The 12,538-nt window shown below is 39.0% G+C and overlaps 1 protein-coding gene across 3 annotated transcripts in view; it reads right to left on the bottom strand.

The window, feature by feature from the left end:
- HNF4A (hepatocyte nuclear factor 4 alpha) overlaps positions 1-12,538 on the bottom strand; it is a 73,375-nt gene that overhangs the window by 10,171 nt on the left and 50,666 nt on the right. For all 3 annotated transcript variants that reach the window (XM_063297119.1, XM_063297120.1, XM_063297118.1), the window contains exons 3-7: positions 11,650-11,744; positions 8,218-8,324; positions 6,038-6,193; positions 1,953-2,040; positions 362-517 (exon numbers count right to left, since the gene is read on the bottom strand). In XM_063297119.1, coding sequence (XP_063153189.1) covers positions 362-517; positions 1,953-2,040; positions 6,038-6,193; positions 8,218-8,324; positions 11,650-11,744 — 602 coding nt within the window. The remainder of the gene's footprint in view (positions 1-361; positions 518-1,952; positions 2,041-6,037; positions 6,194-8,217; positions 8,325-11,649; positions 11,745-12,538) is intronic.

The following is a 12,538-nucleotide window of genomic DNA, read 5'->3' as shown; positions in this document are numbered from 1 at the left end:
GCTGATCTAGAAGAACTTTGACCATGGAGAAGGGCATTGCTGAATAAAATAACAGAATTTATTTATTTATTATTTTTATTTATTAATCAAATTTATCACCGCCCATCTCCCAAAAGGGACTCTGGGCGGTTTACAATAAAACTTAAATAAAAATATAAAACTGTAAAACAGTGTAATACACAATAAAATAAATATAATTAAAACCCCCATGGCTGGAAGTTCTCTGTGATTTGCAAGCAGAACAGAATAGTATTAATGACTTGGTTTGAAGCAATTAATTCCTCAGCAGTGCTAGAGGACTACAATTTTAAAGGAAGTATCCTTAGATTCCTTTTCTAATTACTCAAAAATCAGCATCTACCTGGATCAAAGAAGATAATGGCTTTCAGACAAGCATATTCATTATCATCAATCTGCAGCTCTTGAAATGTTAACACCAGCTCATCTAGAATTCGTACAGCTACGCGGCTGATTTCCAACAATTCTGGGCAGTTTCGGGGGATTATATGGTCATTTCCTGTAGGAAAATGGGATTATTTAAACTCTAATTCATTCAAATTTCTTCATTCATTGCCATACAGAACATTTGTTCTATAATTTGCTGTCCATCAATATAACAACAGCTGATCCTTTTTCTTTCCACCTAAAAATAAGTGCCAGTTCAATATTTTAAGCTAATGGAAATATTTTCTTATTCTTATGCTAGCTCCTTAAAATCAGAGAACCAATCACACAAACAGGGGATTAATTCCTCTCCACCAAAACCACTGTAATTAGGTAATTGTAGCAAATCATTTTTTAAAATATTGCTAATAAAGTCCTTGTGGTAGAACTGTTCTGCTGATATGTAAGTACCATTGTAAACTAGAGTTTAAGGATGTTTGTGTTATGTTATTTGTTACATATCAACTTTTCTGGCTAATAAATGGCTCTCCTGAAGAAAATGGTTTCTCAAGTTCTCAATTCCACCACAAAACAATATTTAAATGCTGGAGCTCTGAGATAAGATAGCTCCTAGTAGCAATTCAATTTAATTTAATTTTTATTGTTTTGACCATCACTCGCAACAAATAAGATAAAACCTGCACAAAGTGGCTAAACATTAATAAAATACATTCAAATGTATAAAAATCAGTAAAATATTAAAACAGTGTTATTACAGCAAGTAAAATATTAGAAAACATTAGGAGCTTTTAATAAAATATGATCTCTATTTAGCAGCAGCCCATGCAAAGCTTGCTAATCCTCCTAGTACCATATTAGCAATCTAAAGAAATTGTTCAATTAATCCACCTTCTCATTAGAAGAAATACTAGGAAAAACCAAAAGGATTAAAAGTTAAAGACAACATTGTCTGGATCTCCCATCACAGTGAGGAAGACCAGTTGCATACAGATAGATGTCTAGCTGGAAAGAGAGGATAGGCTGTTGTTTTTAAAGAACAGAAGACAGAACAGGAATCAACACACAAATAGCCTTCTTTCACTTCTATAAACAAGCAGATATCTTGCTTCAGTAACTGTAAAGTCAGAGATGACGACAGGGCAAGGGAACAGGAAGTAATACCTCTCTCAACACACATTTTATTCTCTTAAAATCATTGCCTGTCATTAAAACAATAGCTGATAGCAAACAGATGATGAAAGGTACAACCTTGTAGACCAGTGTTTCCCAACCTCAGCCAACTCCAAGTGGTTGGACTTCAACTCCCAGCTGGCTGGGGAATTCTGGGAGTTGAAGTCCACACCTCTTGAAGTTGCTGAGGTTGGGACACACTGCTATAGAGGCTTACTAGATATAATTCCCTTTTAGCAAGTGGGACATTTTCAAGTAAACATAAAGGATTGCACTCCAAGAAGTCTGACAAATGTTTCATTTTTAAAAACCCACCACATTGAAAAATCTACTGAACTTTTAATGGGAGAAGTATCCTGGTAAGTGAAGCTCTTTACCTAGCAGAAGGATGTCTTTGAACACCATAGATCGTTTGGCTGCCCCCAGTAAGAGATGTTCCCCTGCATGGGCCCGTAGCAAAGCCACCTGCCGGAACAAAGATTTATTGTTACTGTCTGATAAAGGAAGACATAGCAGGCACCCCAGAGAGCTAAGGGGTCCCCACCAAGGAGGAGCACAGAAAAGCATCTCCCCTTTGAGGAACATGTTATTGGAGAGAACACAGTATGAGCTGAGCCCTTGTAATCATGACCCCCAAAGCGACTGTGTTTCTGTCAGCTGGCACATTTTGGGGAGAAATATGAAGCTCTTTCTTATTTACTCAGAGCATGCAGCTTCCCAGGCTCAGCTGGCTGCAGTGAGGGAAAAGAGTGACTACATTTAAAAAAAAAAAAATCTGCAGAGTTTCTTGAGAGGTAAACAATCAGTTAATAACGTATTTTGAAAAGTAAAACTATATGACAATTACATAAGGCAGCAAAAAAACTTTAAGTTCTGATAGAAATCAGAAGCAGGAATACAAGCAACAATAAAATAGCAACGAAGCACTAATGTGCTAAAACTCCAAAATGGCTCTTTAAATGTCTGGAGCCAAAACCACCATCATGTAAGTGCCAAGCATGACTGTGGGGAAGGCATTTCAGAGATGGGGCACCACATCCAGAAAGGCCCTTTCTCTAATAGCCACTGGTTTTGCCTCATAGGATAGAGGTACCTGGTGGGAATCTTAGGTCCTGGTCAATGAATATGAGTGGGTATGCTCCTTCAGGTGTTTAGAGCTTTATGGATTAATACTAGCACTTTGAACTGGAGTGGAAGTAGACTGACAGCCAGTGCAGATGGCAAAGTAATCATGCAATATAGTCAGAAATCCTAGGATGTAGAACCTTGGAAATCATCTAGTCCAACTACCAGTCCATTGTAGGAATCCACTACATCCCAGCCTTTGTTTAAACACCTCCAGTTGAAAAGAGTCCACTAACTCTTGGTGTAGTTTGTTCCATTCTTGAATTGCTCTTACCAAGAGGAATTTATTCCTGGTATCTCAGGCAGTCCCAGTAAGCTATCTCACTGTCTTCTTTGGGACTACTTGAAGTTTCTGCGTAATTTTTAAGGCAGTCTCCTTCATAATATATTGCAATAGTCCATATGGGAAATTACCAAAGAATACATAGCTATTGTAAAGCTGTATTTATCCAGCTATGAGAGCCAGTTTGGTGTAGTGGTTAAGGCATCAGGCTAGAAAGTGGGAGACCGTGAGTTCTAGTTCCACCTTAGGCACAAAGCCAGCGGAGTGACCTTGGGCCAGTCAGTTTCTCTCAGCCCGAAGGAGGCAGTGACAAACCCCTTCTGAAAATCTTGCCAAGAAAACTGCAGGGACTTGTCCAGGCAGTCACTAGGAGTCAACGTTGACTTGAAGGCTGATGATGATGATGATGATGATGATGATGATGATCATCATCATCAGCAGCAGCAGCAGCAGCAGCAGCAGCAGCATCCAGCTAGGATTATAGCTGGAATATCAGCCTAAATAGTTAAAAGGTATTCTGAATTCCAGGAGTCATTTGGCCTTCAGTGACAGTGCCAGATCCAATGCTGCTGAGTGCAATATTTTCCAGAACAGTTATTTCCACCGTCACTATTGGCCAAGATATTAGGTGGATGCACTGTTCCTAGTTAAGGATGCATTATGTCTAGTTAATAAGCAAGTAAAAGTACACTGGTCCCCATATTTAGCTGCTTGTAACCAATCACAGAATCATGTGATCATAGGGCTGGAAGGACCTTCTAGGTCTTATAGTGTAATCCCCTATGCAGGGCAAGAATCCTCAGACTATCCCAGACAAATGGCTGTCCAAACTTTGCTTGAAAAGCTCCAGTGATGGAGCATCCATAACTTTAGGAGGCAGGCTGGTCCACTGCTTAACAGATCTCACTGTCAGGAAATTTTTCCTTATTTAGATTTTTAGTCTCTCTCCATAAAGCTTCCACTCATTGGTTCTTGACCTACCTTCAAGTACTGTGAATAATAAATCCACAGCCTCTTCCTTATGACAACTCTTTCAGTATTGGAAGACTGCTATCATGTTTCCCTTTTTCTTGTTTAGGCTAAACATACCTAATTCTTTTAACCTTCATAGGATTTAGCCTCCAGGCTCCTCACCATCTTTGTTGCTCTTTGCACCTTCTCTAGTTCCTCAGCATCTTTCTTCTACTGTGGCGGCCAAAACTGGAGACACAATACTTCAGGTGTGGTCTGACCACTGCATTCAGCACTTACTCACATACAGATCTATTAGGAATAGATTTAGCATTCCTGCCCTGATATAATTAATTTTTCTAGTGACTTTGAATTTTTTTCTATAGTGAGGGACAGGCAGGTTTTTTTTTTTAAAAAGAAAAAATCCTGCTTGCTATGTTGTTAATGATTGCATTGTGTCACTTTATACCCTTCAATGATCCTCAAGAATGTTCTGAATCTCCTGTCTCTCAGCTATTTTAAAAAAAGTCTTTAGAAACAAAGGTTAACACCAAGACGCTGTATGACATGGATGTTTTTTAATGTCCGACTGGGACTTCAGCTTTTCAGCAAACAGTCTCTAAACATTAACTGGAGGATTTGGGGAAGATTGTCTTTATGGGGATGGGCCAACATGTAAGCACTGAACAAACATGGAGAAATATCATGTAACGAAAGAGCTGAAGAGAGTGCTGTTTTCCAAAGGCTTCAGTTTTAAGTTTGAGACAAAGTAGAGTATGGTGGATTTGTCTGATTTTAGTATCCTAATGCTAAATGAATGTTAATAAAATAAGGGACTGAATAAGCGACTCTAACAAAAATAGTAGCAAGGAAAAAATAATTAGGGTGCACATGTTCCATTATGCATGAATTGGTCAAATATGTGTGTGTCTATATGGAAGGAGTTTTTACAATATAATTGGTGCTAAGGAATTCAGATATGTGACTATCATCCAACCATAAACACGGAACCATGTAGAGTGGAGCCAGGAAGGAACGCACTGCAGCAAGATTCTCCAGTTCAACATATAACGAGCAGAACATTTAGAAGATGAACCTCAGTATCCCTTAGCTAGGAAACACTGGTAAAGTGCTTGTTATTTTTGAGGGACAGCATTTTTAAGATGAACAATGTTGTGATTTATTGCAGGTAGGGTTTTAATGATTTTAAAAGAGGAAAACATACATGAGAATTCAAACAACATTTGTTTCCTGCCCTTTGGAATGTACAAGAAGGATGCTTGGAGGATGCTGCTAACATTTTTGGCCAAAGGGCAATCTTTTTTGGGGGGGGGACTGCATTTGTAAAGGAAGGAAGGAAGGAAGGAAGGAAGGAAGGAAGGAAGGAAGGAAGGAAGGAAGGAAGGAAGGAAGGAAGGAAGGAAGGAAGGAATTATTCTGGCATCCAAAGCTTGCAGAAAGCATGCTTCTTATATAATGATATCACCAAGTGGGCAGAACCGAATTTTTTAAAAAAGTTTTGGAATGAGAGGTCAAATTGCCCACAATCCAAGATGCTGTCAGAGCTGCAAAATAGGGACTTGGGCTAACAAATAGCCTGTGGGCCACAAGTTGTCCACCCCTATGGTAGTGGAAGGGAAGCATACATATCTTTGCTCAGCTAGCATATGTCCATTTGTAGCACCAGTGCCTAAGGATGCCCATGCCCTGTTATGAAAGCCAGAATCATATCCAATAATAGATCCATTCTGAAAGTCAATAAACTTCTAGCCTAGTCTGATATGCCTCTGACTGAAGGTATCACTGGGATCAAGGAAGCCTACTTAATTAAAAGTGCAGAGGACAACAACCGTAAAAACGTAACTGTCCATTTAATGTCATTAAATTCAATGCATTTACTTGTTGGGGGGAATTTGTTGTTGTTGTTATTGTTGCTGTTATTGCCAACCAATTCAGCCTTAGCGTGTATCAGCAAACAACAGTGGGATGATAATGTCTGCTGGCCAGATGAGTAGCTCAAAAGGGTTACAGTACAATAATTTTCAAAATGGAAAATGGAAGCAACATTTTAAGTAGAAATAAGAGTCCAAAGAGGTGGCTCACCTGATCATCCAGGGGAAGCTCACAGAAGGCTGGGATGTATTTGGCCCATTCCACAAGCACTAATAACTGCTGCTTCATGGACTCACACACATCTGCAATATTTGCAATCTTTTTCCCTCTGATATCGCCACTAATCCCTGAAATTGGTGATGATATCTGCAAAACAAGGAGAGAAGTTCCATCTAACATTATTAATAGAAAGATGAAAGGAAGCCATGCTTAATGGAACCCTCAAAATCCTTTTGAAGGCAGCACAAATCTATTTCCCTCTAAACAATTTAACAAACATAAATATCAGTCCTGGGTGAGGGACTTGGATTGGTGAGAATGTAGTTTTTATCAGTATACACTCTTATTACCAAGACTTCTTTTAACATTTAATGCAGTAAATTCATAGCTGCAGCTCATTTGGTTACAACTAAATAGAACCTAATCATCTTCCCTTAAGGTTACAGTCTGAGTGCATTTTTTCAGTATGCAAAGGAAAGTATGCAAAGGAACAGCATTTTGTACCGAGGTAATTAATTTATCATTGTGATGTAAAATGTGGTTGCAATGACATTATGACATCATTAATAACAGATCTAGGGCTTTTCCTCACAGCTATGTTAATGAGCATCCCTCCAATTCTTGATTCTGCATAAGATTATGCTGGCATGAATTGCTCTGCCCTAGTTGCTGAGTCCTGATTAACATGGCCATCTGGAACAAGTTAAGGGCAGCTATTTCACCAAGTGGGCAGAACCGAATTTTCAGCTATTCTACCAGCTGAATTTCCTCTCCCACCCAGTGTCATGTGCTAGCAGGAAAGGCAACCGCCAATGTGTTGTGGTATGGGTCAGACCTTAGAATTGACAATGAAGATATTGAAGTGGTAGATAGCTTCTGCCTTTTCGAATCAACCACCAACAGTAAAGGAAGGAGTAGTCAAGAAATACGCCACAGACTAACATTTGGTAGAGCAGCCATGATGTCCTTGATTAGATCCTTTGATCTGTCTATACTTCAGAGATCAGAATAGTACAGGCAATGGTAGTATTCCCTGTGACATTCTATGGAAAAAAAGTTGGACTTTGAAGAACCAGATAGAGTGTTGACACTTTTGAAATTTGATGTCGGAGAAAACTCCTGTAAATACCATGGACAGCCAAGAAAACAAGTGGATCATGAAACAAATGAACTCAGAGTTCTCACTTGAGGCACAAATGACCAGGTTCAAATTATCTTACTTCGGACACATTACTTGAAGATCTAGCTTCCTGGAGAAGCCTTTAATGCTGGGAAAAGTGCAAGGAAAGAGAAGAGGACAACCAGCAGCAAGGTGGATGGACTCAATTACAGTGGTGATGGGTACATCATTGGAGGACCAGATTTGGGACAAATCTTCATGGATAAAATCTATTTATGTGGTTGCTAAGAGTTGACACTAATTTGATGGCAGATAATCAGTCAATCCATAAGGGTTAGACAATTTTAAACAGAAGCTTAAAATGGAGAGATAGGCCTCTTTTCATGTTCCCTGAGTGACAGGTTGCAGGTGCAAAGTCACTCCAAATCTCCAACCTGTTACTTAGGCTAGGTCTGAACACAGAGCTAGTGCTCTTCCAGAAGATTGCTAAACCTGGGTCCAAAATTACCCTAGCTGACAAGCTGGTGGCATGGAGGAGAAGATGCCAGAAGCAGAAGCAGGAACATTAGGAGATATATCTGTTGCTTTTCTCTGAGATCCATTTCTGCCCCTCTGAGCTAACAGCTGGGCTAACAGTTTGGATGTATCTGTATAGAACTGTATATGTATAGTTTGTTAAGCGAAGGCCACTATATATATTCGAAATAATAAGAAATTATCATCTAAAAACATTGCAACAATAAACATCACTGTAAGTTAGAGAACAACAGTATGTGTGTGTCTGGAAAGTTCCTGATCTTTCTTCTCTCCTCTAACACTCTTCTCAAAAATAATACTGTATAACTAAAAGTTAGGGACCCATGAAATCCTATACTCAAAAGCTTGCACTACGTTTATTGGTGACAGAACCCTGCGTGTATGTACTTGGAAAAGCACTATTAAAGATTTATAGGCATGCTTTCCAGGTTAAGATGTGCATTGAAATAACAATGGAATATGAGGGTCTTCTAATCACTTTTATATTGATTCTTTCCAAAATAGAAACAAGTACCTGTTGTGAAAGGACTTCTGCTTGCAGTAAAACATTAATGGAAGGTAGGCTACTGTCTTCATAGCTGGATCGCCGAGTACTGATTCGATCACGCTCATTTTGTACAGCTGAAATAAAAACCGAGCATTAAAGATACCTAACCCATTTACATTATCAGTAGAAATGTGAACGACATTTTGCTCTTGCTTTTCATAATATATGCTACATTTGAGAGATAGGAGTTTGAATCCAAGCAGTCTCTCTCCCAAGGGAAGAAATTAAATGTATAAGAATGGGGAAAGAGGCAATTTTCTTTTCCTTTGGGCACCCCCCTATTTCCACCTGAAGGTTGGAAGTCCTATCAGAGCAGACATGGGGAAGTGAGGGATGGAAGGGAAATAACAAAAGTTGGCTTAATGGAAGTTTTATTCAAAGTTGGATTTCACCCCATAAAAAAGCAATGAACATAGATTGCTGCTGCAGCTGCTGCTGCTGCTGCTGCTGATTTGAACTATCACAAAGATTTGAGCTGGGCAATTAAATGAAATAAGATAATATCTAATTAACTGTATGTATGGAATATTCTCTATGCTGTTGTGCACTTTCAAGAAAGTAAGTTCAGTTGTAATGAATGGGTATGGACTTCTTTTTACATTTTAACCGCTTGACCAATCACCCAAAGGGGAGAAGATTCCCTCTCAGCTTCACTAATGTAGCTTTCCTTGATTGGTGCCAATGTCATGATGCTGAGGCTGAGACTTTAGCAGTGCAGGAAGAACTTCATTCTTCCACCTGTTTCCCAAGCTGTTATTGCACTGAGAAGCTAGGGAGAAGCTGTTTTTATTGTTGTACATCAGGGTAATACTTTAATTAAAAATGAACAATGTTTATCTTATACTAAACAAAATATTATAAAAACTCTACTATTGCTCCTCTGAATCTTCTTTTTGTTCGGGGGTTTGTCAATGTTAAAAAATATTTAAACATTTCAGTCTTCAGTTATAGCGGGAAAGGTGCTTCAACAGTTTGATCATTTGGAGTGTTCCTTTTTTCACCCAGGGAAAATGTATTCTAGTATTTCCTGATCAGGCTTGTGATTGGCTGTGGCTATTTGCTAATGCCCTGGAAGAGATCACCTTAACAAGTCCAAGAAGTACCCCAAGTTATCAGCTCTAGTAATCAGATACCTTTCACTCCTCTCCAGGACTAATCACAAGAATATTGCTCTTAAATGATATCTGATTGTTACTGTTACAAGCAGTACCTCTCAGATTTATTTTCCAATCAGCTCAATAATAGTGTTATAATGAGGCTATACTGAAATGAAAACTCTGCAGTCAGCAGCTATTAATAGGAGGACTCAAGGTTATGCCTGTGTGTTATCAGGAACCCTGGAGCTCAGCCACAGCATGATGTATTCTAAATGTTTACTCAGTATTTAGCTGGTCATGGACCTAATGTAACTTCTATTGAATATTAACAGGAAAATACAAGTTAAGCAGGCACTCTGGACAGAGAGGAGGATTTCACTACACTTCAGGCAAACTGGAGTCACATTCTTAGGGACACTTGTGCCCATGAGTTCTTCTGCTACTAATGTTATGCACCTCCAGCATCTAAGCATTAGCCATGTTAACTGGATGCAGCAAAGCCAACCCGAAGCCTTATGACCACTTAAAAGTGCAAGGTTTTATTGTAGAACAAGGTGGACAGCTCCCCTAAAGAGCAGTGAGGCACATTTGGAAAAGCACAGTTGCCCACTAAACTCAATTCTCATCCCAGAAAATGTATGCCACCATAATCTATTTTGTGACATCTTAGAGGATCACACATTCACTAGCACACAAGCTTTGTGGACAAGAATCCATTTCATCAGATGTGTCTGGGCTACATATAGCCCAGCCACATATAGGTAAGAATATTAAGGCAAGCATCCTGTTTCACAACAGCTAACTAGAGGCCTAAGGGATGCTCAAAGTCAGAAAATGGGAGCCCAGCTTCCACACTTTTTCCTCCTAGTGACTGGCAATTCGGAGGGAGACTGTCTTTAATCTTGGAGGAAACACACAGTGGGCATTCTTCCTGAGCCTGCCTTTAAAGCAATCTAAAATGGTAGCCATAAATACATGGTCTGGCAGCAAATTCCATAAGTCAACAGTATATGAAATGCTTCCTTGTTTCTGTTCTAAATCATCATTCATATTTAGCATTTATACCAGGGGTAAACAATGGAAGCTCATTTGCAGCCTCTGAAGTTTTATTGTTTTGTTTTTGCTGTGGGTGGCTTATTCCAGGTGCCCAGGACACCCCAGACCTCCCCTTTCCCTGCTGCCATTGTACTACCAGTAGCTGTCATTGCTACTACCAGCACTCTTGGGCAGAAGAGGGAGAGCGGTGTGAAGTTTTGCTCCCCACAATCTAAATGCAACTAAATTGCAAATCAAGAGGAAAAGAATTAAGTTTAGGATTACTGGGAGAGCTTTCCAGCAATGTCTTCTCAAGATCCCTCATAACCATCCCAGCAGTGACAACCTTTATGCTTCTAGGTGCACATACATGTGTATGAGAACTTTCAATTTGTGATTTGATACTACATGTGATCTTTAGTGCAAAAATATTGTCCTCCTCTACTTTGGATACTATATTCTAACTGTTTGAAGTACTTCGTTAGATTTGTGATTGCAGTAATAATGATCAATTTCTTCTGGAAATCCAAATGATATCTTTCCTCCAAATATTACATTCCTATTTTTTCCCAGATAATAATTCAGAGGCAAAGAACAGCTGTTAATTGTGTTGTATCCAGGTAGTCCTTCCCAGTGGTACAATGGCATCTGATAGCAAAACTGGAAAAAACTCTTTCTTCTCTGATCTGTATCCTTGGAGACAGAGAAAAGGGGAAATTGAATTTCCAGCTGAAGTGCAGAACAACCATTTTTATCCAATGATATGACAATATTGTCTTAATTGCTTTGAGAACTGGGATTATAATGCAGCTGGTGACAGTTATAAATCCATCTACCTCAATTAAACAGATTACTTGTCTATTGTTACCTGTGATACACCAATTAAGGCACACTTAGGTCTTCGCCCATGCTGTCTAGTTTTGTCTTTCCTTTTGGACCACATGGCAGTACTTATAGGAGACCTCATTTTACCTTCTCAATAACCCAGCAAATAGACTGGCTTGAGAAACTGGTTGAAAGTCATCCAGTGAACCTGTGATCAAGTGGTGATTTGAACCTAGATCTTCCCAGCTCCAGTCCAACACCTTAGCTATTGTATCATACTTGTTCTCAGATATATCATCAAAGTTCCTGTCAGATGTGCAGGGGAAAAAATGGCTACCTTCTGTGGAATCTGATAATCAACAATTCAGGCTTAAAAACTGTTTATAACATAGTCACACAATGAAAAAGCAAGTTCAGTTGGTGATTCCTGAAATGATCTCACCTTCTTTCTTCATTCCTGCTCGAAAACATTTCTTTAGCCTACAGTATCGACACTGGTTCCTTTTGTCCTTGTCTACAACACACTGCCTATTAAACCTGCAAAGGGAAGGAGAGAGACATGAGTTAAAAAGAAATCAATCTACAATTTTAACACAGAATAAATTGAGTTTGCTGCAGGAATACAGTAGGAAATGAGGTACAAATTGCAGCCTTTTGATATTGTACATCATATACCAAATGTCAGAAAAGATCCTTCTTTTTTGTTACATTTCTTCTATATCTTGCCTTTTTCCAGACAGGGACCTTTCTTAGCCAAATTAAAGATGTACCTGAGATGCTCTTGTAGGCCTTCTGGACTAAGTGAAAGGGTAGGCCACATTTAAAATGAAAGGATGTTAAAAAACAGAGAATGGGACCCAGGGGTGTTCTTTTCATCTCATAAAGTCCAGAATCAGAGTTGGTGGGGCCTTGTAGCTCAGTCCCTTGCTTGATGCATGAAATCTATCCATGATAAGGCTCTTCAGCCTTTTCTATAAGAGCAAGGGAGAAATTCCCTTCTTAGTTGCTAGTTGGTTTTGTTATCAAAACTGCTATTATTTATGAAGTTTCTCCTTACACCTAACCAAAAGCTACCCTCCTGAAGCCCAGTGGATCTGGATTTAACTTTCTAGAACAGCCAAAAACAATATTTTGGCCTTTTTTTATAGGACAACACTTAATATTTTTGAAGGATGATAATGTTCCCAATTCCTTTTTCTTCTATTTTCCAAGCTAAATGTATTTACTTCCCTCCTTCATTTCTCTTTGATATAGTTCTTGATTCAAGAAAGAGCATCTCACAAAGTTGAGCCTTGTTACCCTTTAAATGCTAACAAATTATCCCATCACTT

The sequence above is a fragment of the Candoia aspera genome, chromosome 3, assembly GCF_035149785.1.
Source record: "Candoia aspera isolate rCanAsp1 chromosome 3, rCanAsp1.hap2, whole genome shotgun sequence".
Classification (NCBI taxonomy): domain Eukaryota; kingdom Metazoa; phylum Chordata; class Lepidosauria; order Squamata; family Boidae; genus Candoia; species Candoia aspera.
Note: the sequence above shows the minus strand (reverse complement) of the source record. Positions and strands in the feature narration are given on the sequence as shown.